This window comes from Seriola aureovittata, chromosome 13 (genome assembly GCF_021018895.1).
Source record: "Seriola aureovittata isolate HTS-2021-v1 ecotype China chromosome 13, ASM2101889v1, whole genome shotgun sequence".
NCBI classification, from domain to species: domain Eukaryota; kingdom Metazoa; phylum Chordata; class Actinopteri; order Carangiformes; family Carangidae; genus Seriola; species Seriola aureovittata.
The window spans coordinates 24,251,095-24,275,950 of NC_079376.1; the positions used below are offsets into that span (position 1 = coordinate 24,251,095).

Below are 24,856 nucleotides of genomic sequence, written 5' to 3' on the forward strand. Positions count from 1 at the left end.
GTTGCTCACCATGTGAAGTAATGCATTTTTAACCAATAAGATAAAGGAGGTTGGTATGCTTCTAATGACCTTGTCAAATTGTTTACAATTCCACTGGAAATCTAATTTCACACAAAATACCTCAAAAGGTAAGTATTTGCCGAATTCATCTAAAAAGTGCACGACAGATCAAACTCAGAAAAATAAAGACTTATTTCTAATCAGAATGAAAATGCACTTCCAGGGGGGAACATCATGTGGTGTGAAATTGTGCTTGGATAATAGTTTCCAATATGACAGTGCTTGTGAATGGAATGAGGATAATTTAACAGGTAGTTTTTAAATTTAAATTCTATTCCACCAGTCTTTTTGAAAATCTCTGTGGGAACACAAAACCAGAATCTGTTGTTATTCACTAGAAACAATCTTAACCATTTGATCTTTCAGGTTCCATTTAGTCTATGGCCTGTGACCGCCATTTTCATATCTTCTTACAATGGCAGCTTCTTTTAAATAATGTTTTTTTTTTTCCCAAATATGGTCAAAATTTAATTTGTTGATGGTTTTCACTGCTTTGTTAGATATGGAAAGACAACAAAATGGATAAATGCATCTTGACAGACTTTCCATTTCAGTAATATAAATGTGACCAAAAAGGGAAAGATCCCTATTTAACCATCAATCTAACCTTGACTTACATTCATCCTTTTTAGTCCATACATTTAAAGTTTCACATAATTTAGGGTCCTTTGTGACATGTACACCTTAATATTTGGCCATAAGATTTGATTGGGATACCATATATGCTGCCATAAGATGGCACTCCATGTATGGCTAACAATTCACATTTATCAATATGACAATGCACAATTTCAAACATTTACATAAATGGCCATATCAATCTAGCCAGTATTATTCATAAACATAGCCTACACATTTAAAGAAAAAATGTTTTTAGTTGAGGAAAAAAGTATCAAAGTATCCTTTTGTATTTTAAAGCCAAATCTAATCTAAATCGAATGAATCTTTGCTTTGCTGCACAGCTGCAGGGTTGACCCATGTATATCAATCACACTGTTATAACAGTGCTGGTTGTGAACAGGAACTCAACATGAAAATTAAGTAGAAATCAGTATTAGGCTGCACTTTTTGGTACCCCTGATAGTTATTTTGCCTTAGAAGCACATGAAAGAGTGAGTAAAGAGTGAGTTGTGAGTGGGATTCTGTTTCTGGCCGTTGGAAGTTCATTGAAATACAAATACATTAAGCTTGACAGTTAGCCCGAACTAGCCTAAAGCAGGCTAGTTCAGCAGTATAAGTTACCATGGTTACTGAGCAGGGAATCCCATGAGCCGCAGAACTGGAACGAAACTCTGACTTCTGTTCGAGACTTAAGAAAATAAACCAGGATTTTCCTTCATCTACCTTGATGGAATAGATCCCGGGTTAACGAGCACAGCTGTGTGTTGAAGGTAAGACAGCAGACATCGCTGACGATGTAATAAACATCACAATCCTCCACATTGAAGTTACAACAACAGCGCACTCTGATGAACAAGTTCACCTGTTGATTGAAGACACACTGAGAGAGAGAGAGAGAGGGAGAGAAGCTATCACTAACTACTGAGCTAAAGCAACTAGCAGATCTGAACAGCATGTAAGCAACTGCTGAATTAGTGAAAGTCATTAAAAGGAGCAGAGAGCTCTGGGTGCTGGAGCAGAACTATTGTAAGTTTAAATGTACAACAGGTAGATAGACACTGTGATGAAGAAACCAGCAACATCAATTGTGTTCAGACAGAGCAGCAATAAACTCAACCAATAACAAACTCCAGCGACTGGAGATGAGACACTGACTGCAGCACGTGAACGGTCACTAACTACTGTTACTGAAAAGTCATTTTGCTACAGTAGAAGTATATCAATGTGTAGAAAGGTGCTCAGATAAAAGTACAAAGTGAGTCAGTTAAAATGTTTCTGAGTAAACGTGTTACATTTTTAAATGGGGGACGGGGAAAACATCTTATATGGTGATAATAATAATATAGCTATGGTTGACTTCATTGTCTGACTATCATCCATCTCAGTGGAAATCCATCTCCCAAAGAAAGTACAATAAAAATCCATACACTTCACATAACAAAACATGCCATTAAAAACGTATAATATGTACATATTGCAATAGTGCAAACAAGCATGTAGCAGCAGATAGGTTAAATAAATAAATACATTCCAAGAGCAAATCTTATAAAATAAGAATATGTGTAACAAGTGTTCCCAGCTGCAGTCATTCTGTTTTCAGCCTGTATGGCATAGGGAATACAAGACTTCTTGTATATGTTCCGGCTGGCTCTTGGAACCCTGAATCAAAGGCCAGACGGAAGCAGTTGTGATGGCTAGACAACTGGGTCAGAGCATCTCCAAAACTGCAGGTCTTATTGGGTGTTCTTGGTCTGCAGTGGTGAGACAACCGGTGAACCAGCGACAGTGTCACATGCGCCCAAGGCTCATTAATGTGCGTGGGGAGTAAAGGATCATTTGTGTTGTCCGATCCCACAGAAGAGCTACTGTAGCACAAATTGCTGAAAAAGTTTCTGTTGGTTCTGACAGAAAGGTGTCACAACACACAGTGCATGGCAGCTCGCTGGGTATGGGGGGCTGTAGCGGACATACCTGGCCTGGCATCAGTCACAAGCAATTGAGGAAGTTCATTATAAGGACATGCAGAGTTACAGACCCACAATTGACACTTTATGACTCTTCCCACCATCAAACTATCAAACTGATAGGAAACAGAGACAAAGGACCCTTATCTTACAAACAGTCCATGCTGTTAGCTTGTCAGAGAGACACAGAACCAGACCAAAGGTCAAAGGGTCAGCTCCAGAGGATCAACCAATGGACACCAGACAACTGGAGAATATAGGCAAAATCTCCAGTTTGTAACAATAAGACTTTGTCTAATGATATTTGATTGTTTCTTGTATAGGACAAGTAACAACAAAAGGACTGATTGTCACTAAGGTGTGAATCCTGGCCTGTCTGTGCCATGCATGAACACACACACACACACACACACACACACACACACACACACACACCAACCTGCCTTCCTCTGTCCCTCTCTAGATAAGAGTCATAAACTACAAACCACATTCCAATCATGGGTAGTGACCAGCAGAACTCTCTTCACAGACACAGATCTAAAGAAGAATGTAAAATTAAATTTCTAACTGTTCTGTAACTCATGAGATGTTCCTATGCAATAGTTTAATCCCAAACTTCTATCCCATAGAATGTTTGAAATGTAACATGTAGATTTTAAGACAATGTCCTTCATGTGACCATACTGTCAGCATCCTTCACACAAGGTAACACACTACATGACATCCAGAATGTGCATATTATTATTATTACATTCAAAGAACTGCTGTGTAATCCACATTTATAGACTATTAGCTTTAGGAAATGTTTATATTGTTGTTTGATCAATTAACCACTTATATCATGATTAATTCCAGGTTTGAAGGATGTAATATGAAATCAACACTCCTATTACTTCTCTCTGCCTTTATTAGTGCAAGTAGTTTTATATGTTATTTCATTTAATGTTTTGTGGTCATGGTGGAAGAAGGATGTGCAAGTTTATAAGTAAACTCTAGATTTAAATTATTCTCTTCTCCAAGTGGAAACACAGGAGGCGACGGGTGACGCCCCTGAAACATGCGCCAGCCCCCAGGGGATAAAACAGTCGTGAACAATTCACACAAAGTCAGAAAGGTTAGAAGTCAGAAGAAGGAAGAAGGAAAAAGGCCCAGAGATGAGAAGATAGTAAGAGAAGAGAAAGTAAGAAATGCTAAGAAACTCAAAAGATGCGAGAAGCAAGAAACAAAGCTAAAAGCTAGAGGCTGAAAAGCTGAAGCTAGAAAAACGATGCAGAAACTAGAAGTTGAGAACTTTGCTCAAAGCTCAGAGTTCCGGCTCAAAGCTCGGCTCTGTAGCCATGGAAACTCTTAGCTCTAAGCTGCTCGCCACAAACTCATGGCTCTTAGTCAGTTTTGCATTTTTCGCGTCCTTTATTTTTCTTTGCCACAAGCTCCACGTGACATCATTTTTGTCTACATGCGCGATCTTTTATTTTTATAAGCCAAGTCAAGACCAACTGAACCAAAGCAACAGAAGTGCCTCAGAGTAATTTTGTTACTTTTAAAACATCATCAGTTTTCCTTTTTGAAGATTTTGACAACTTTAGAGTCATCTGGTCAACGCCAGTCTCCTCTAAAGTTATCCAACCAAAGTGAAGAGCATTAGAGCTGCTTTGGGTGATGTTCTGCTGGGAAACCTTGGGTCCTGCCATTCATGTGGATGTTACTTTGACACGTGAAACCTACCTACACATTGTTGCAGACCCAGTCCACTTCTTCATGGAAACGGTATTCCCTAATGGGAGTGGCAAAAGTGGTTCAGGAATGGTTTGAGGAGCAACGAGTTCAAGGTGATGACTTCCCCAGAACTCAATCCAATTGAGCATCTGTGCAACTAGTGCTGGACAAATAAGTCTGATCCATGGACCCTCCGCCCCCCTGCCTCACAACTTACAGGACTTAAAGGATCTGCTGCTCACGTCTCTCTCTGACTGTAGTGGGTGTGAGGTGTCAGCAGCTACTGTATGTGTTTGGCCTTCCTGTGACCAGCTCTGTCAAATATATTGCAAAGTTTGTTTTTGTGATAAATCTATTAAATTAAAGAGCATCTTTAGGTTACCAGGTGAATCAGTTCACAGGTGAGAACTGCAATGAAATCAACCAACTGATTTCAGTCAGGCTCTTCGCAGCCTGTGCATACACCTTATAATTACTAACATACACTCAGTTGTCAGTTTATTAGTAGCTATAACTGATGTAAACAGTCTCCTTCATGAAGGTTCTAATGTTCAGTTTGTATTAAAATAGTTTTATACAGTTGTTGATTCGACTGTGCGATCATTAAGGAGTTATTTCGCCTACTTTCATTGATATAAATGGAGTGGACAAAATAATAGAAATAGAAATAATAGAAACACCTTGATGCCACGGTGAGAGTCCTCATGTAGCAGTTGGCGTATCAGTTCCATATATTGGTTATCTGTCTCCTTGATTACTAATAATCTGTATCAGAAGAAGCCCTGAAAGAACCATATCGGTTCCCCCCTAATTGGAAATCCACAGTAACATATCATACACAGCTTATACAGTAATATATGGTTGAGAATAATTTATGGAAAAACCAACAGGAGGGTCTCTGTGCAGACTGATGAGGAGGTAGTAACTCAGATGTTTAATCTTGGGCTTTAAAAGTAACAAACAGTAGTAAAGACATTAAAAAGGAACATAATCAGTTCTTATTTCTTAGTTTTTGTCAGAGCTAGCTGCTGCATTCTGTACATTTGTCTTTTGTTTTTGTTTTTATCCATGTTTAGGAATAGACCTTTGCAGTCGTCCAAACATGACGAAATGGAAGCATATATGATTTAACATTGGATTTCTGAAGTTCAAAATTAAAGAGATTCTGGCAATATTCCTTAGATGTAGAAGACAGAGTGGATAACCCTCGTTAATATCTAATTTAGGTTGAGGCTGGAATCCAACATCAGGTTTCTGACAGAATATTAGATATGTTCGACAGGATCTCTGTGTGTGATGGTCAGCGCCAATCGCCAAAAGAATTAGTGGTCAATCTGCTGGGTGAAAAAAATAGCACTGTGTTTTAAACAAATTTAAACAAAACAGTCATCTATATAATCCCATATATTTTCCTCTTGCGCAATGAAGGGTAAAACCATCTGATACAACAGTGAAGAGGTTTAAGTAAATGACTTTTTCTGGCTTCAACTGAGTTCAGCTCCATCCAACTCAGAACAATAGATTTGTTTTTGTTTGTTTAATTTTGAATGGTTTACTGTCTGTTATCTGGTCAGTTTAAAAGATGTGCAGAGCTGAGGAGCTTTGAATGGCTGAAATTGTTTTTTGTCTGTTGGGCGGTTGCCAGGCATAGTAACCGACTGAATGATATGAAGTCAATAGGAAGGGAAACAGGAAGCTGAGGAAATCTCATTAAATGCTGACAATAGAGCAGTTAAATGATGGCCTGTTTCTCCAGCTGACGGGCTGCGTGTTGGTTCATACAGCAGCCAGATCTCCCCGACTGTTCCACTCCTGTCAGTCACGTCTCTCTCTGTGTGAATGCATGTTAGTGGACAGTATACGTGTCCACAACTTAACTGTAAAGTAATCTCTATTTCCCTATCATATAGTCTATATGAAACATAGAGTCTACAGTTTGAATAGAACATTATTGTATTATGGTTAATAGATGAAATATAGAATTAGAATAATAAGTACACAAAGGAGGGAAAAGAAAGGAAAAAGACTAAACAAATCACATGCACGCATGCAAAACAACAACAAAAAAAATTAAAAATAGTTTGTTTAATTGGTAAATTGTCAGCAGTCATGTCGGCTGTAAAAGAAAAACCACCATACAAGATAATACAGATTTTCTTTTTTAGAAATGAAAAGTTTAATTCATAACCCAGTGGTCGTAAACCTGGGGGTCACAGAATCATTTCAGAGCGTCACCAGATGGTTGTGGAGAAAATAAATAAAATAACATATGAAAAATACAATATTTTAGTTAGTTTTTTTCACCTGCACCAGTGATATAATTTGCCTTATAATAAATTTTATTGGGTGTGTTTTTGTGAGAGTCAAAGTGTGCATGCACATGAGTTTCTGACACCAAAAAAAAAATGCTTTTGTACCATGTCGTGGCTTCTCAGAAAGTATTCTCATTCAAGGCTCAACAGGAAGTGTCTCACACTAAATAAAGCCAAAACCGAATGAGTTGTTCTGTCTGAGCTCTTCCTGTGTGAGTTTCGTACCTTCCATGTGTCATATTGTCGTGACGAAGTTGTAAATCAGGAGGTCCCGCACTGTTCAGTGCAGGGGAGAGAGATAAAAAAAAAGTCCAGGGTGCCTGCAGCACATTGGACAAACCGTCATCACAAACAAAGAATTATTTATTATTTATTTACATGTATTAATCAGTACATTGACAATAATCACTTGAAATGACTCTCTCTCTCTGTCTTTCATTGATTGTCCCTTCATTTCCCTGTAATGGAAATTAGGGCAAAAAGTTGTGTCTACAACCACACGGGGGGGGGGCGCAAACACCAACGTGATTATTGTGGTGGGTCGTGACTCCAAAAGGTTGACAACCTGAACTGTTTGTATGTGATATTTGACAAAGGCAGGGAATGAAAGAATAATTGAATTAAATGTGATTTTCCAGCTTTTGGTCCTATTCCCCGCCCTATAAGTCAAGTTGCCCAATGATGACGTCTTTTAAGCAACTGACTCACCATGAATTGGGGAAATGATGGGACATTGAATGCACCAATATCCTGCAATAAACTAGATCAGTCCAAGTGAAAAGGTGGTTAGTTCGTGTCTTAAACTTGGATGTGACATTTGTAAATGAAAACTGATTGGGTGAATACAGAGATTTGATTTTAACGACAGTCTTCTACCTGCTCCACCAGGACTTCACCATGACCCTGTACCTGAGGCACTACTGGAAGGACGAGCGCCTGTCGTTCACCAGCAGCACCAACAAGAGCATGACGTTCGACGGTCGCCTGGTGAAGAAGATCTGGGTCCCTGACGTCTTCTTCGTCCACTCCAAGAGGTCCTTCATCCACGACACCACCACCGACAACATCATGCTGCGCGTCTTTCCTGATGGACACGTCCTCTACAGTCTGAGGTCAGTGGCATGTTAGCGTCATTTTCAGCAAACATCCCCTGCTAATTTATAAACACATTACATTTACATTCATATACACACTTATTAATGCTGTAGGAAATTTGCATACATTTATCTTACTCCATATTATTCAAATCAAATGGGTTAACTGAGCCAGTGGGAGATATGCACTGCTATTTGATGTGTTTTGAAATGTGTTTCATCTCTGAATCCTGAGGACAAAATCAATGAAGGAAAAAGATTTTGATTCAACGGTTTTCAACTCATTACCGTTCAATTCAACTCCATTAATAAACAGATTGGTACGCAACCCTGTCATTTGACTGCACTCAACAGGGTTGCATGTAGCAGGGTTTGCAAATTTAGCCTGCGATCCTCTATTATCAATGAGGGTTTAGCTAACTATGGATGAACATATTTTTCTGTATACTGAAGAGAAAGTATGTGATATTTAAGATATCTAACAATAATGTTGGTAACAGGGTTGCACCATTCAAATTTATGACAGCAGGTGACACCAACATTTTTACTCAAATAGAGAAACTGAAGAGAAGGTGCTCCCACATGTGTTCTGCCCATGCTGCTTTATACTTTTTAATAAATAAAATAAATGGTTTCAAAAACATCATATGTAATGTATTGGAGGCATAGTCTATATTAAGGAGATATAACTGTGAAACAAGTAGATTTCTGATGTTCAGGTGGGACACACCAAAATTGTTTTTAACAGGGGGTACAGATAATGTGTGCAGTATTTTGGTTCATTTGAAGTATTATTAATGTCACTCTTCACACATTGGCTTATTTGTTTTTTTGACATTTTGCTTTAAATGATATTTAAAGATGTGATGGGACATAAATTACCCTCCATTTATGGAATGACACCCTGGTAATTTAGTGGCTCACCGTGACATTAGGGCAGAGTGTTGATACAGATCAGGTGATCCAATGCAAGTTAGGCTTTCAAAGGTGTTTACTAATCTACAGCTGAGTGAGTCACTTTCTGGCTTCATTGTATTTTTTTGGCTTCATGTGGCAAAAGCAAACATTTAGAGATATATGTGTATGTTGCAATGGCTTTTTACTTCAGAGTAAAACTTCTATTAGACATATTTACATCCATATTTTCTCTTGTTTTAATGTTAAAGCAATAATGTGTAATTGTTAAAACTCAATCAATCAGAGTTAGTTGATTTAAAGCTGTATTTTCTGTATTATTTTGGCCACTTTTAGGCAGAACTCCACAACTAGCTGAACATCACGTACATTTAAATAAGTTGTTCTGGTTAATATGTTAGCATACAGTTTCCCTTTTACACATCCAGCAGACACAGCGCAACATTAGCATTCATTTGAAATCATGTCTGTGTCCACCTGATGAATCTAAGTCCAATAATCAATATCATTTTAGCTCTGTGTTTGGTCTCCACCAGCTCCTGAGGGAAATATCTGGCTCCTCAGCTGACTGTGTCTGTCAGGTAGAGGACAGATGTTTATCACAACTGTTTGCTGCAGGTTTAACAAACTCAGCTCAACCTGAATTCTGAGTTGAAGTCAGAGTTTTGGTTTCCAGACCAGCTGATCAGAGTTAGTTCAGTCAGCTGTGTTCACTCTGAGTTAACTGTGTTTGTGTGGAAGCCATCATCAATAAGCTCCTATACTACAATTCACCATGGCAACAGGAAAATAAGGAGCAGAGCCTCCAGTTAATCAAAAATTTAACATAATTTTAATTGTTCCTCATTAATATCTGTCTCCAGAGGTGGAGAGAAACACCAGTGTTAACTTCCGTGGTGGGGATGGTGGTGGGGGTCACTTGCTAACAGCTTCAGCCATTTTCATGTTTATTGTTACATTCATTGACTCAGAGCAGGGTTATTCATTCAAGTTCAAATAGGTCCAGTTAGGCAAGATTTCCTCAAGCAATAATAATCCTCAATAATAATTATGTTCTTTTATTATTTCAAGGGAAATAACGGCGGTAATAAGTAATAACTACATAACAGCTTTTGAAAAATAATAATGAAGAGCTTAATTTTACAAAATGATAAAAAAAAGTTGTAGTTTGACTTTCCATTTCTCTTCTTTATGTTTAACTCAAACAGTTAATTAATAAATAAATAAATAAAAAGCCCCATGGCACATCTTAACAACTGAACAGCTTTAACACATCCTTTTCTTTTTCATTACCTCTTCTATATCACTTTTTCCACTTATTTCTCTGGCGGCATCTCTCTCCTGTGTGTGTGTATCTCACTCACTGTCTCAATGATTGGCTGAGTAGCGTCATGTGACCAGTGCCATAAAGGCTAGAAAAGCAGTGCCATTTAAAATAGAAATGCTCCGTCATTTAATAGCTCTCAATAACCTGTAGGTCATAAATCCGGGTCCAGATAGTGACCTTTGACCCAGAAGGTAGAGCACGCCCTCTGGGCAGCGCTGCTTCTTCATCCTCACAGTTGGACTGAGGGCAGACTGGTTGCTACAGTGACTCACTATCACCTCTTGATGTACAAAGTGGTATTATAAGATGGGACGGGGCTAGCTGGTTAGCATGCTTAGACGTGGACGTGTTTGAGTAAAACTTTTATTTCTATACATTCTGTTGATCATTTAAGTTATTTTTTGAATATTTTTTTAAACTAAATGACACATTCACCCATTGAGTTGTTCCAACGTGGAGCCAGATTGACCATCCACCAAGTTCCACAACATGAAGATGACCTGGTGCTCAGTGGGTGGTCACAGATTCACTGCTATTTATAGCCTGTTATTGGTGAAAGTGTCCTGGTTTCTCAGGGTCATTACTGGATCTGGACTGAATTCAGAAGCCAATACTGAGGCCCAGCAGGTTTCATCAATCAATCAGCTGCTCAACTCACTAGATTTAGTTTATACAGATCTTTTATCTGGGGCTGTGAATTCATGTGTTTTTCTTTAAGTCAGATTTTCTCCATAGGAATCTTTATAGAAGGTGAGAAACCTGTCTGATCAACACGGTCAGCAGCTGCAGCGGAGGATATTAAGGTGCTTTGAAAATACTTAGCACTCGATTGCTGCAATTTGCATAAAAATCAAACTCCCTCTTGGCATCATGACTCAGGCAAATCTGAACACAGGCACGATACGCATAGTTTTATATTCACTGTGATATCATAATGTCTGATCTCTATTAATCCACTTAGAAAACATAGAAAAAAAGACTCAATTTAACTCCAGAACCTGCCTGAGAATCATCAGGTTTTAAATTTTCTTCTGTATAATCCAGTAACAGTGGACTGTGCATCACATGGGAGCTAATAATGGGAAAAGCTCATTTGAGTTGTAGGAGGTCTCAGTGTGATACTTTGAAAGAACTTATTGAAGAATGTAAAGCAGTGTGTGGTTTTCTGAAGTTAAATTAATTTACTGAAGCTGTTTTTGTATCCAGGTTTTATTAAATCTGATTTGAAGGGGAACTAAGGGCCTTTTAACCCTGGGCCTTATTTTCCCCTTATTGCCATCATAAAGGTTTAAAATGCTTCCTTCAGTGTGATCTGAAAGCAGGTGTGTCTGAGAAGACAAAACATAGACAGGATGTTACACACTCTCTAAACCTTTCATCCAGTTCGCTGACACACACAGATGAATTTTTACTTAGAAAAGATTTTACTGAGAGAAATTTGTTTTCCTCTTTTCCTGTGTTTTATTTGAAGTTTTGATCCATAAGAAGATATATTTGAAGTTTTAAGAACCAAAAATCAGGTTGGTGAGCCAATCAGAAGAGAGGAGGCTCTCAGCCTCTCTTCTCTCTGCTTTGTAGTGACATCACAAAGTTCCAGAAGTCCTGATGGCTGGCTGTTTTCTGAGTGATCCAATGAAAATATAGAAGTATTGCAGGTAAACGCTCAGAGAAACCAAATCCTGCCAGGTTGGTTGTTGGGTCCAGGTGGGCGTGGCTTGGGGCATGGCTGAGAGAGGTGACTGCTTTGTTGTGACATCACAAAGTACCAGAAGTCCTGACGGCTGGTTTTTAGGCTCAGTTTCTGAATACAGGCTGTGTGCATTTCTCTGTGGAGTAGTATAGTATAGTACAGTATTAATATAGAACTTAGACTTGCTTAATTATCAAACCAGGTGTGAGAACTTCATTATTTCAGTTTGTGTTGCATGTTCTTAAATATTTTGTTCTGTTTAAACAAACTAGGAAAAAATTAACCCAAATGCAGACAACACAAAAAGGGGGTTGGTGGTGAAAAAGTCTTTTAACTTACTTACAGAACCCAAAATCCAAAATGGAGACAAAACGCAAGAACAATAACTGAAACATGGTAAGAGCAAAACACGAGCAAAAACCAGAAAATCCAAAAATTGGAAACACAGGACCACTAGCAGGCAAACAGAGCAAAACAGATGAACTGACAAAGACGACAGGGAGCACAGACACTAAATACACACAAGGGAGGCAAGGATGATTGAACACAGGTTAAACGCATTAGGGTGGGGCAGACAATCACAAAGGGGGCAAACAGGACAAAGACAGGAAATAAAATGTCCACGAGACACACAAGGGAAGTTAATTCAAAAATGAAAACAGGAAAACAGCCAAAAGTCCAAAAGCCAACTGAAATACTCCTGTGAGGGTAAACCATGACAACCTGAAGCCTGAAGTACTACTATTCAGTCATTTTAAAGTCTGTCCACAGCTTTACATTCAGGTATTCAACTGTTACATTAGCAGTAAAATGCATCAAATACAAGATACAATGCAACAAATACAGCACCCTTTAAATCAGTGTACAGTCATATCTGTATCTTCTGCAGCCAGAGGAATCAGTGTACATCTCTTCTCGTCTACATATTTACTCACAAACTTGTTTTGCTCAGATTTCACTTGAATTACTTTCATATTCATCATCTTGTCAGGCAAATTACGTCCGTGTGATGCAGCCGACGATACAATGAGGCGAGTAGAGACATCTTCTAGAGATGTTTGAAGTTCTGTTTGTAGTTCAGCTCGAGTCCAAAATCTTCAAAAAAAGATGTTGGAAACTTATGAATTATTTCTTAGACACTTCATGAGTCCTATTTCAGTTTTACAGCTCCCTGTAATGAACACTGAGCACACACCAACCTGCAAGCTCGTTTAGATCAGGAATGATTGCACATCACACAGCTCTATTTACACATTGTCAACATAAGAGCAGTCTGTAGCATGGTGTCTCATCCTATGAAAGAGTATTAGGAAAAAAAAACATGAGGTGACGGACTAAGATGTAACTAGTTTACCAGATTCAGACTGTGGGTCGGACTTTTTCAAGGACAGATTGGAGAACGGAGAAAGAAATATGTTAGAAAAGAAGCAGATTGAGAAATTTCATTTAAACACTGTGTCAGTGAAAACGAAGGAAATGATAACCTGTCAACAACCCTGCATCTTAAATAGCATCATTACTTCCTTGAAGTCCAGATCCCTCTTCAGTGAAGAGTCGACTGTAGGTGTGTTTGTCATGGGGAGAAGGGTGGTGCAGTTAATAGATGATGCATAAAGGAGGGACTTGACTGACCGGTGCAGCCTGTTGCATCAGCCCAGTATAACTTTTTTATATTCTGCATATATTGGCTCAGAGGAACTCAACAAATTGAGTCTCTAGTTGAATGGGATGTTTTCCACCATGTGTCATAGGAGAAGCATCAGCACAGCAACAGATCTTTGCACTCTCTGAGGCTCTGCCACTGAAGCTACTTACCACAGCACTCAGTCTCCTTTACTCACTGAAATCACAAACTGGAGGAGCAGTGGAAATAACCAGTGAAACCAGTGATATTGCAGAAACAGACGCTGATATCAATGAACTTATTTGTGTTTAGTTTCACTTCACACTGAACAGAAACAGATAATAGTAACAGAAGGTAATAACCCTTCAGCAGTGTTTTCTTAGAGGGCCCATATAGTATAAAGGTATTGTTTGATTATAAAGCAGGTCTAGGTTCTACATTAATACTGTGAAAGTATCAAAGCCTCAGTCCACAGAGAAATGCACACAGCCTGTATTCAGAAACTGAGCCTTAAAACCAGATGTCAGGACTTCTGGAACTTTGTGATGTCACAACAAAGCAGAGGGAAGAGAGGCTCAGAGCCTCCTCTCTTCTGATTGGCTCACTGACCTGTTGTTACTAGGGCTCCAGAGAGAAGCCTGAGAGAGGAGATGTAAAACTACACTGAATTTCATTCAGTAGATAGATGTTATTGTTGCCATGATGATGATGGTCCAGTATGCCTGCCGCTGGTACACTCCTCTGGGTTGTATTTAGGAATTGACCAATATGTTTTTTTCAGTGCCGATACCGAAACCGATAACCGGTAATCGAGACCAGTAACAGATATTTGGAACCGATATGTATGTATAAGGACACTCACTGTGGCGTGCAGGTGATAATTTATGTCAATGAAAATGGGCTAAAAAACAACACACCTCTGTATAATGTAATACTGCTACACACATTACATCCTCCATAATGATCATACAGTTGAATCAACAACTGTCTAAAACTATTTTATTGCAAACTGAACATTATAACCTTCATGAATCATCATCAATTATTCAACCATTCATAACATCATGTGAATGAAATATAAAATTTTGGCATCAACTGTGCACAATATGAACTCATCCTCTGTACCATTCTTCAGCTGGTGAAGAAGAAGAGTCTTAATGCTGATAAGACTCAGCAGAAGATCCAAGCCACTTAATTAACACGTCAACCTGAAATGTTGCTAATAATCCTTTTATCCTTAAACGCACAGTCTGTAACTTCTGCCTCTAGAGGTCTCTCAATCAAAACAATAAGAAATGACGTCAGTGGGTCACGTCATGAAATAGCCTGGAATCATGGGAGTTGTTGTCTTCACCAGCATTACCGTAAGCTCCTGCCGATTTGGATTCTGTCAGTGTCAGTGGTTCAAACAGACCCGGTGATTAAAAACACTGAATAAAGCAGCTTCACATTTAAAGTCAGTGTTTGAGCGACACTGTACGGAGGACAGAGACTCAGGGAAGAGTTGGAGCTGAGATTGATGCTAACCTTTGTTTGGATTGTTTCTCTACGTAATCTAAACCAGTAGAAACACCCATGAAGCAGTTTCACTTTAAAAATCAGTCATTTGGGGCAGCTCACCTGTTAGAGCAACTACCACAAAGGCTTAGTTCTACCCGCAGCAGTTCCAGTGGCCCATGGCCCACATGTCATGTTGGCCTCTCTCTCTCTCTCTCTCTCTCTCTCTCTCTCTCTTTCTCCCTGACTTTCCTGTCCCTCTCACTGCAGCCATCTGGATGCCAAAAAATGACAAAAACCCCAAAAGAAACCAAGGTGTAAAAAGTGTATGTGGCTTAAAACTAGAGAAAAGTCAATGTTGAGCTTCTGTCAGACAAACGCACTGACACATGATCATAGACGATATGATGTCACTGACAGGCGACCAATGACACAGAGCGTAACCATGAATAAAATTCACAAATTTCTCTGGTTTGGGAATTGATGGAAACATTTGGGATAATGTAAGAACATAACTCAACAACATATACAACATAATTCTAGTTGTTTTTAGACATTTTAATGTGGAAAGGTTACAGATTATAACTTTAATGTCCTTGAAAGCACCACTGTCATCATTCATCCATAGTGCCAGCTGATGGCCGTGGACTGGTACACTATGTTCAGCACGCTTATCACACCACATGACAGGAATAATATCACTCACGATAATAATATACAGAACATATTTGTGTTGAAGTGTTCTTAGTGAACATGTGCAGCACCATGACTGTTCTCACCGTGTGTCTCTCTCCTGTTGTCTTTCTCTTGTTGAACAGGGTGACAGTAACAGCAGCCTGTAACATGGACTTCAGCCGCTTCCCTCTGGATTCTCAGACCTGCTCACTGGAGCTGGAGAGCTGTGAGTACATGTTTGACATCTGGAAAACCATGAAGAACAAAATTAGAACATGTGTCACATTCAAGCATCAACCTCCAGGGTTGAAAAGGGAAGCCAACTACGCACTTCCTCTAACGACCACTAGAGTCTGGCTCCAACAGTGAGTCAATCCCCATAGACTCCCATGTTAAAATGTCCAACTTTACAGCAGAGATAAACACGTTTACAGCCTGGTACAAAAACTGTTTTGGTCTCTAAAGCTAATTTCCTCCTTCATGACACCTGTTTATATTACTCACCTATTTACATTTTATTAAGGCTTAAAGTTATGGAGAATTAAGGGCGTAGCCACTTTGAGTGACAGGTGGGTGAGCGTATGCTTGCCACAAACTGGCATGAACCAAAGTCTCAGCTCCACAAACTCTAGGGATTTTTGGATTAGCTTGGAGTTAGGGGCGGAGTCAGACACTGCCAAGATGGCGACGGTAGAGCAGCTCACTCTGAGCTTCACAACTGCTCTTCAGGAACCTGTGGGTGATATCATTGAGGCTACATTCATGTTTATTTACAGTCTATGGTCAAATTATCACATTGTTGTAATAGATACTGTAGGTCAAACATTTGATTAATTCAAGGAAAAACTCAATATAATACAAAACCATACAAAACCAGAACACACAAAACCCCCATGACAGCAAAGATCGATGCGAGCAGATCACAAACCCTAAATAAAAACCAAGGCGTTCGACATACACGTTACATAGGAAGATTTGATACAGAGATCTTACAGCTGGGACACATTACACAGATCAGGGAGCTAATGCCAGACATTAAGACACCCAGGACACAACATTAGAAATTCATTGGGACACTAGTAGGACACCAGGCCACAGAGCAGTGTCCTCTGAGTACCAGTCTGCTGTGCACTTAGGGCAACCAGTCCTCCAACCTGAACAGCCATACAGGTCATTTGTTCCAACCCTCTGATACGACCAAATGGAAGCTGCCGGGCTTACTTCAGGCACACACACAGCCAAGGATATAGTTAAAATGTCATTATTGTGTTTGGACACATCAGAGTGAAATATATCACAAAATAGCCCCAAGGAACGCTGATCAGTTGCGACTACCACAGGGTCTTCCTCAGGGCGTGGTTGGAAACAGAAATGAACTAGAGGGGAGCATTGTGATTTCTTATATAGACAGAGCACCGGCAATAAAAGGATACCAACCATTTTTAAACAATAAAGAGAGGGACTGACAGTTTATAAGAAAGGTCTTCAATCTATTTCCTCATTCAGACCTGGAAACACAAAAGCATCAAATGTAAAAATCCAATAAGTCTCTCTGAAGTCAATTATTGAGACGATCACCTCCTCTAATGGACTGCTACACGAGCTCAGTACTCTCCACTTTCAAAAGGCTGTTGTTGATGTTATGATAATGTATCTCTCTTGTCTTTAAATTTGCAAATTCCTTCTGCTGTATAATGTTGGAATGGTGATTACAAGTGGTTTGGATGCACATTAAAGTCCCAGTAGGTCTCTCTCCTGTATGGAAGGTAACTGTGTGTGACTCTAGCCTTAATGGTGGGGGCCTGTTTATAACTGAAGTTGGGAGGAAGTTGGAAGATTTCCCTCTGGGAGGGGTCACTCCCAAGGATACAACCCACAGGAGTATCTCCTGATATAGCGCCCCATGGTGGCAGGTGTACTGGACCTTCATTGCCATGGTTACAACAATAAACATGCAGCTCACCTTGTGGTTTGGTTAGGTTTAGGAAAAGATGGCGGTTTAGGTTACAATAACTACCTCGGTATCACTTTACAATAAGACTACCCCTACAAAGGATTTATAAATGTTTATAAGTAGTTTATTAATTCAGTTGTTAACACTTTTTATAAATAAACAATTATAATATAATCTAATTAAGTTTTCACTTTACCCTTTACGCCCATCATAATTACTACGACCACTAAATGTCGTCTAGCAACAAGACGACCTATGGGCTCATTTTTTAGAAGAAGAGATCATTACCAAGGTAGTTTGTAAAAGGCCCATAGCTCATGAAAAGTTCTCTCATTCCACGTCAAGACTGAGCTCAAGCTCTAGATTTCTCCATCCCACTGGTTAACAGTAGGAGGTCTGAGCTTAATCCATACTAACTCTTTAAATCTTCCTGCTAATAGAAGTAGCTTGTTCATAAAGTGCCATCGGAAACTGAAAGACTCAGCAGAAACGAACCAGGATTCATTTGTATTTCCTTCAGAAAAATAGAGTTGAGTTCCTGTGAGACTTCCTCCCAGAAGAGGGCAGTGCCAGATGCAATGTATGTGAGACCTTACCTCTTTCTTACACTTGACACGGAGGGGAGAAAACCCAGGATAAAGGTAACAGGATGTGTGCTGCAGGATCCTGCACTGACTCCGTTAGCCTCCCTCTGCATCAGACCATTACTCCTCCACAAACCCAGTCCCCAGCTCCCTCTCTCATACGCCTTTAATGCCTTCAGCGTTGAACGTGTTAAGATACTGTCGTCTTCCATAAAGGTGGGACATGAATTTTTTATTGAGACAAAACTGAGCAGAAGATATGAGCTTCAGGAAAATTTATATTGTTGGTGAAATGCCTAATCTGTGAAATCTGCTCCCACTCATTCCAGAGGGAAAGGCTTTGTTTTGTGTAATGAGGAACACTTCCTTCCAGTGAATGTCACCGTATGTTTCAAGGTTTCGATCATGAGAGTTAACTTTATTTTTAAGACCCTGAAATCTTTTATTTTGGAACTTTATATACAGAGACTTACATGTTTATCAAGTGACCTAAAAATGAAGATTGACTATAAATACAAAAAGCACTTACAAAAATTGAAGAAAGAGAGCAAAGGCAGAGGTGCAGGAGAGGCAACCAGGCAAACATTTTGGGCCCCCAAGGAGAAAAGGGGCCCAAAATGGCCCTGTAAACCTCCTATAAAGACAGTATACAGTGCACTGCTGTTCAGACATAGTATCACAGCACGCTGTAACAGTGCTTCACTGCAACATGCCAATCATCATATGACCATCAAGCAAGACCTCATTATGTCATAAGTGTTACCAGGGACATGTCACTCGGTATTCACAGATAGTTCTGACAGTCTGTCTTACTGTTTAAAAGAGGTAAAAGGCCTTGTGTACAATCTGAGGTGGAGACAGAAACCAGGGAGAGTCACTACAGTTCAATTCAGTCTTAAATCGGATACATGGAACAATCACTTCCACAGGTTTCCTGATAAACAATCATAAATTAAGTGGTAGTGCTAGTGTTTATTTAATTCACTAACCTCTAGTCATTGTTCCCGTCCATAAGAACGAGATTCTACTCAAGGTGTTCACTGAGGTGAAAACAGAACCTCCTGGTGGAGGTAATGACAGAAAAATAAAATAACTGAAAACTATTGCTTTAAAGTAGGGGTGACGGTTGCAACAAGTCTTATTCCTCCAATTAGAAACATGCTAGAGTGATGACACTCATACTGCACATGCTCAGTTAGACCCCCCCACCCCACCAGGAGACAGAGGACACATTCAACATCTGTTGCATTTCTTAGTTTCTTAATGAAACTTGTTTTGGAGGAATTAAAGAAATTTTTTCATGAGCTGTTTTTCTGTCAAACTGTCTTGAGTAAAATAGATAAATAGTGCCTATTATGACTGAGGGTTGGTTCTATGCAAAAAATAAAACTCAATAACTGTTCTTTGATAAATATAATGAAATAAAGTAAACTAAAACTAAAAACTAAACATAAATAAATAATGCTACAATATTATTGTATAAATGAACAATACTATAATGTAAAACAATGCATATTTCCAGAATACAATGCTTATTGAGATAAAAGGCAAAAGTTAATTAGTGAAATGGCATGTATTTTTAATATGTTGCAACTGATCCCAACCCTCAGGACATCTTCCATTCAAGAAATATTGGGAATGATATGTCAAATTGAATCATCTGTAAAAGTCCAACATGGATTTCAAATGTGCAAAATCACATGTGACCACATTTACATGTGATTTTTACACGTTTAATTCAACATGTGAAAACATGTTTAAAATCCCATGTGAAAAGTGTGGAACACGTACTGACTCATGGGAAATGTGGTTTTGGAACATTTCCATGGTGTAATGTGTGAAGCCCATGTAAATTCCCATGTGAACCCTATTGCACCATGATTACCACATAGTTTGTTGTTGTTTGTTTGCATGTTTGTCAGTACTCACATTACTGCACTAGTTGAAAATGTTACGGTGAAACTTCTGCAGTGGATTTGTGACATATTACAAATGTGGTATCATGTTTTCCACATGTTCTCCACACATGTGATCAAATGTAGGAAACTTTTAAGAAAACATTTAAATTCATGTGTTTTTTCTGTAAGGGTGGTGTGGGTAATTAGCTACAGTTTGGTTGGTCTCTCTCTTCACTGAGAGAAAAGCACAGTGTTGCATCCGTCCCTAGTTTGCTTTAGTTCAGTGTCTCAAAACAGCTGTGGCTCTATTGTACTGCCGCAGTGCTGAGGTGTTTTCAGGTGACACACCTGAGCCATCAGGGGAAGGAGGGGTGGGCTGTACCTGAACAGAGACTGAATGAGTGAGAGGGACTACAGTTCAATTTTTTATTTTTGAGGCATCAAAGACATTCAGAGGAAGGGCCCGGCACACACCAGGGGCCATTCACAAAGCGTCCCCATACATTTCAGATGAAAGATGCCCGCTCTGCTGTTTCATTACCCAACCGTGAACTGTGAAACGCTTCTAACATCAACAGTTAGGGGAAAGACATTAGGCCACTTGGGGTTGCAACCAGACACAATTCAGAGACTAACTAAAGATAGAAGTTTTTCTACAAAGCCTCCAAATGTTCAGACCTGCTCAGGGCTTCTAGAAAGTTTAGTTTAGAATCCTTAATCAACCAGCCCTCAACCTGACTGTGCTGCATGTTGATGAACCCATGACGCTGTCCGTGGTGCTGAAGTAACAGATGGATTGTCCCTAAAGTAAATATGAAGAACTCTAAGGTCCTTTTAAGAGACATATTGTAGCAATGTTCAGAGCGACCTCGGTTTCTGGAAGAAGTGAAGTAGCCATTAGAGCCAAATGTTGCTTAGCAATCTTCCACTACTATGCGAAAGTGTTGGAATGTATACGGGCGTCGTAGCCGTCACTTCAACTATCGCTTAAGCCTGTGGGAGGTATATGCTTCCAAATTTCACGTTGTCTTTAGAGCGTCATTACTCCTCAACTGTTTCTGCTAGAGACGGGCCGTTTTTTTCTCCTTAAACTATAGAACTGTTTTTATCAACCACCTGTTCGTGCGTGTGAGTCACTGACTTTGATCCAGACACTAACATTCAAAGTTATGAAATATTTTAGAGTTTGTCGGGCACATTCCTGCTTTCTGTCTGTGTGTTTATGGATCGATTCTCACCCGGATTCTTTGCCAGTCACGCTTAGAGTCACGTCACTCAATATTCCTCCTATCGGCTCCAGTGGGACCTGTCACAGCCAATCAGAGTGTCTGATTCCGAGGTTTGGCCTGCCTTGGCTGTACACCCAGATTAAATGAGATCGGCGTGAAGAGAAGTTGTTCTAAGTTTATTGAAGTGACAGAAACAGACAGCAGGATGTGAGCAGTCAGATATTTAGTGCAGCAGAGGATTTGGAGCTGATTTTTCAAGGAGCAGATAAAAAACGCCCATAACTACTGTTCCAGAGAATGAGCGTATCTCATGAACAGATAAAGATACAAACTTCAAATCACCCCTACGACAATCCAGACAAATAAAATGTGTGCAACTTTCTGTGTTGAAGATTTCCTTCTTTATTATGGTTTACAGTGTTTTTATCTATAAGATAAGGAAAAATTCAAGGTCATTTTTTTGGAAAAACACAAAGGTATGAAAAAACGAGAAAGTCTTATTGTGGTCCAAAGAGTATTTTAAAGTCCCTTACATAAATAGCCTCTTTGTTGTCAGTTGTTTGTTGGTCAGTCCCAAATTTCTGTCTTCTGCGTTTCTGTGTATCTGGATCACGCTCTTGATTCGAAGCTGTGTTGATCATGACTCTGTGTGATGTCTGGCAGACGCCTACACAGATGAAGACCTGATGCTGTACTGGAAGAGCGGCGACGAGTCCCTCAGCACTGACGACCGCATCTCCTTATCACAGTTCCTGATCCAGAAGTTCCACACCACGTCTCGCCTGGCCTTCTACAGCAGCACAGGTACGCACACCTGTTACTTGAGATGAAATCATTCATAATGCTATACATTGCTCTTGTGTACAACATCATGATTTGAGTGGCAAATGAATCACGTGTTCTTTCAAGGACAGGCCACAGTCACTGAGCGTAGATAGAGGGGGAAAACAGGGACAGACAGATGTTAATGACTCTGCGACATTTCCACCGTAGAGGACTGAAATTGCCTAAATTGAAAATAAATAGTAAATCCTGTAGCTCAACCGTTGGGGTGAGTGCTTCAAAATAAAAATTGAATTTGAGGTTTTGTGCCAGTTATATGGAAGACAAGTGGCACAGCTTTGAAGGCTTTAAAAACATGACTAGATTGTATTTGAGTGATCTAGTTTGAGGGTGCTTGGTGGGGGAGAGGAGGTGGGGAGGGAGGGAGGGAGTGGGGGAGGATCGATAGAGGAGACAGGAGCAAAGTCTGCATTAGGAGGAGGTCGGGGTGAACGGAGGGTTCGACAAAACACAGGACTGCCACACAGCAGTGGGTGGAACATCGCAAATATTTCCCACCTCATGTAATATTTTTCAGAATATCTAAACTTGTTTTGTGACAAATAAAACTTTGAACTGTTGTTCTGTGGCAGCATCCCTTAAACCTGAAACATAAAATACAACAATACAATTATGTATTATAAAAAAAAAATCCAGATAATACAGTATTATATTTGGGCTTAACCTGATAGGTAAGAAGGACAAATTCAGAAAACTCACAATTCTTACAATATCTTACAATATTGGACTGACAGTACCACATTTAGTCATAATGTCCAAATATCCATATAATATATATATAATCCATGTATATAATATAATATCATATATAATAATCCATGTTGAGAGTGAATGTTTGCTTGACCTCTGAAATAGCCGACATATGATGTGTTATATATAAAATAACCACACAGACGTATAATATGTGACTGTGGGACACAGAGCCGATCAGTAACAAAGGAAATTTATTAAATTAGTTTTTGATTATGTTCCGTCCACGTTATAGTGGATTAGAAACCTGATGTAGAGTTTGATAGTTTAGGTCACAGACTTTGCTCCATGCAGTTTCTCTTATGGACTAAAGGACTTTGTTTCTTCATTACCTGGATCACGTGTTTAAACACCTGAATCATATACTATACTAATAGTAAGGAATTTACGTACTCTGTGTCTGCTAATAAATTATGATGTAAAATATTAACAGCGTATTGTGTAACCCGAGTCTAAACCAGCTTCTGTCCCGCTGTGTTCACAGGCTGGTACAATCGTCTCTACATCAACTTCACGTTGCGACGCCACATCTTCTTTTTCTTGCTGCAGACGTACTTTCCCGCCACCCTCATGGTGATGCTTTCATGGGTGTCGTTCTGGATCGACCGCCGGGCTGTGCCGGCCAGAGTCTCCCTGGGTAAAAAAAAAAAAAAAAAAAAAAAAAAAAACACAACCCATTTGAAATGTCCTTTGAAGAGATTGTGCCTGAGGAAAATCTTTCTGTGTGAAATGATGAAAGCTGGCTGTGACATGGCTCCACCAGCTGGGAACACACACATGCATGTGTGAATACACAAACCTCCCACACTCCACCACTCTTACTTTTCTTCTGATTTATTTTCTGTGTTGAGGCTGTTGCAGCACTTGTCATGCAGACGTCTGGTTTCTCGCTGAGGTCCTCTCACGGCTCGTCTCATTGCTCTTATTACATTCAGATGATATGATGGGATGATTTTACAAAACCCTCTGACAGGTTGTTATTCCTCAACTACAGAGTGTGTGCTGGTTCTCTTCTTCTCTGTGAACACATATATAGGGATGTTCCAACACTGTTTTTCCTTGAGTATCGACTGATATGGATTACTGATCCGATATCGTTGCATTAAAATAATATTTTAACAGTTATATATACATAGATATGCATGGGCTATGATTACTATTGTTGTTGTTTGGCATGGCACAGGTTAAACCCTTTGTAAAACATGAACAGATACATGAATGTCATCATTTGACAGTCAGTCATAAAAGAATAAATCTAGGAATAAATAACACTTCCTACTCTAGTTGTAAGACGAGTGCTGCCCCTTCAGATTAAAAGCTTGAGCATGTTGGTTTACTGGTGGGACTTTCCGGTGTAACATTTTGCCTGCACTGCTCTATAACAGTAGCTGCCAGCGGCTGCACAGTGCAATTTGCTCCATTTTAGAGTGATGAAGAAGAATAGACTTCAGGTGTGAAACTATGAAGTTCACTTTTTTTTAAAACATTGGGTCAGATTGGTGCATAGACTCACAAACTGGCTTTTCTGATACTGGTACTGGAACAACTCTAGTTTTGTACAATTATATATCATTATTATAATTATTATTATTAATTTAATCTTTATTTAATCAGAAGGTCTTATTGAATTTAAAATCTCTTTTTCAAGAGACAGACCTGAGAAGAGGGAGTCACGAGAGACGATCAACAACAAAGACAGTAGAGCTACACAACACAAGAAGCAAAGAATCAACAAAAACATTTATAATAGCCATACAATACATCAAATAATAAAGATTTAAAATCTCCAAGGGGAAATATACGTAAGACTCTAGTTTGAGGGCAGTTTGCAGTTCATTCCATTTATATTGTGCATATAACCTGAAAGCAGTTCTGCCAACTTTAGTGTGAACATGAGGGATATCGTGGGTTCAGTAGTGGCTGGATCGTCTTCTGTGAAAAGATTTGAGGTCGTATGGAAGCTTTAACAGTAGAGTATTATGAATAAATAATATGAGATGACTGTTTCTTGCTGACTGTAGAGAGGTCCAACCCACAGTGTGGCACAGAGAACAATGATGAGTATGGGATTTGTCATTTGATACAAAGGGTTTAACTGCTGCA

General features: G+C 39.4%; 1 protein-coding gene across 1 annotated transcript in view; it reads left to right on the top strand.

The window, feature by feature from the left end:
• The window catches only part of gabrr2a (gamma-aminobutyric acid type A receptor subunit rho2a), a 76,091-nt gene that overhangs the window by 35,059 nt on the left and 16,176 nt on the right, over positions 1–24,856 (top strand). The window contains exons 4-7 of the mRNA XM_056393736.1: positions 7,562–7,785; positions 15,639–15,721; positions 21,824–21,964; positions 23,238–23,390. Coding sequence (XP_056249711.1) covers positions 7,562–7,785; positions 15,639–15,721; positions 21,824–21,964; positions 23,238–23,390 — 601 coding nt within the window. The remainder of the gene's footprint in view (positions 1–7,561; positions 7,786–15,638; positions 15,722–21,823; positions 21,965–23,237; positions 23,391–24,856) is intronic.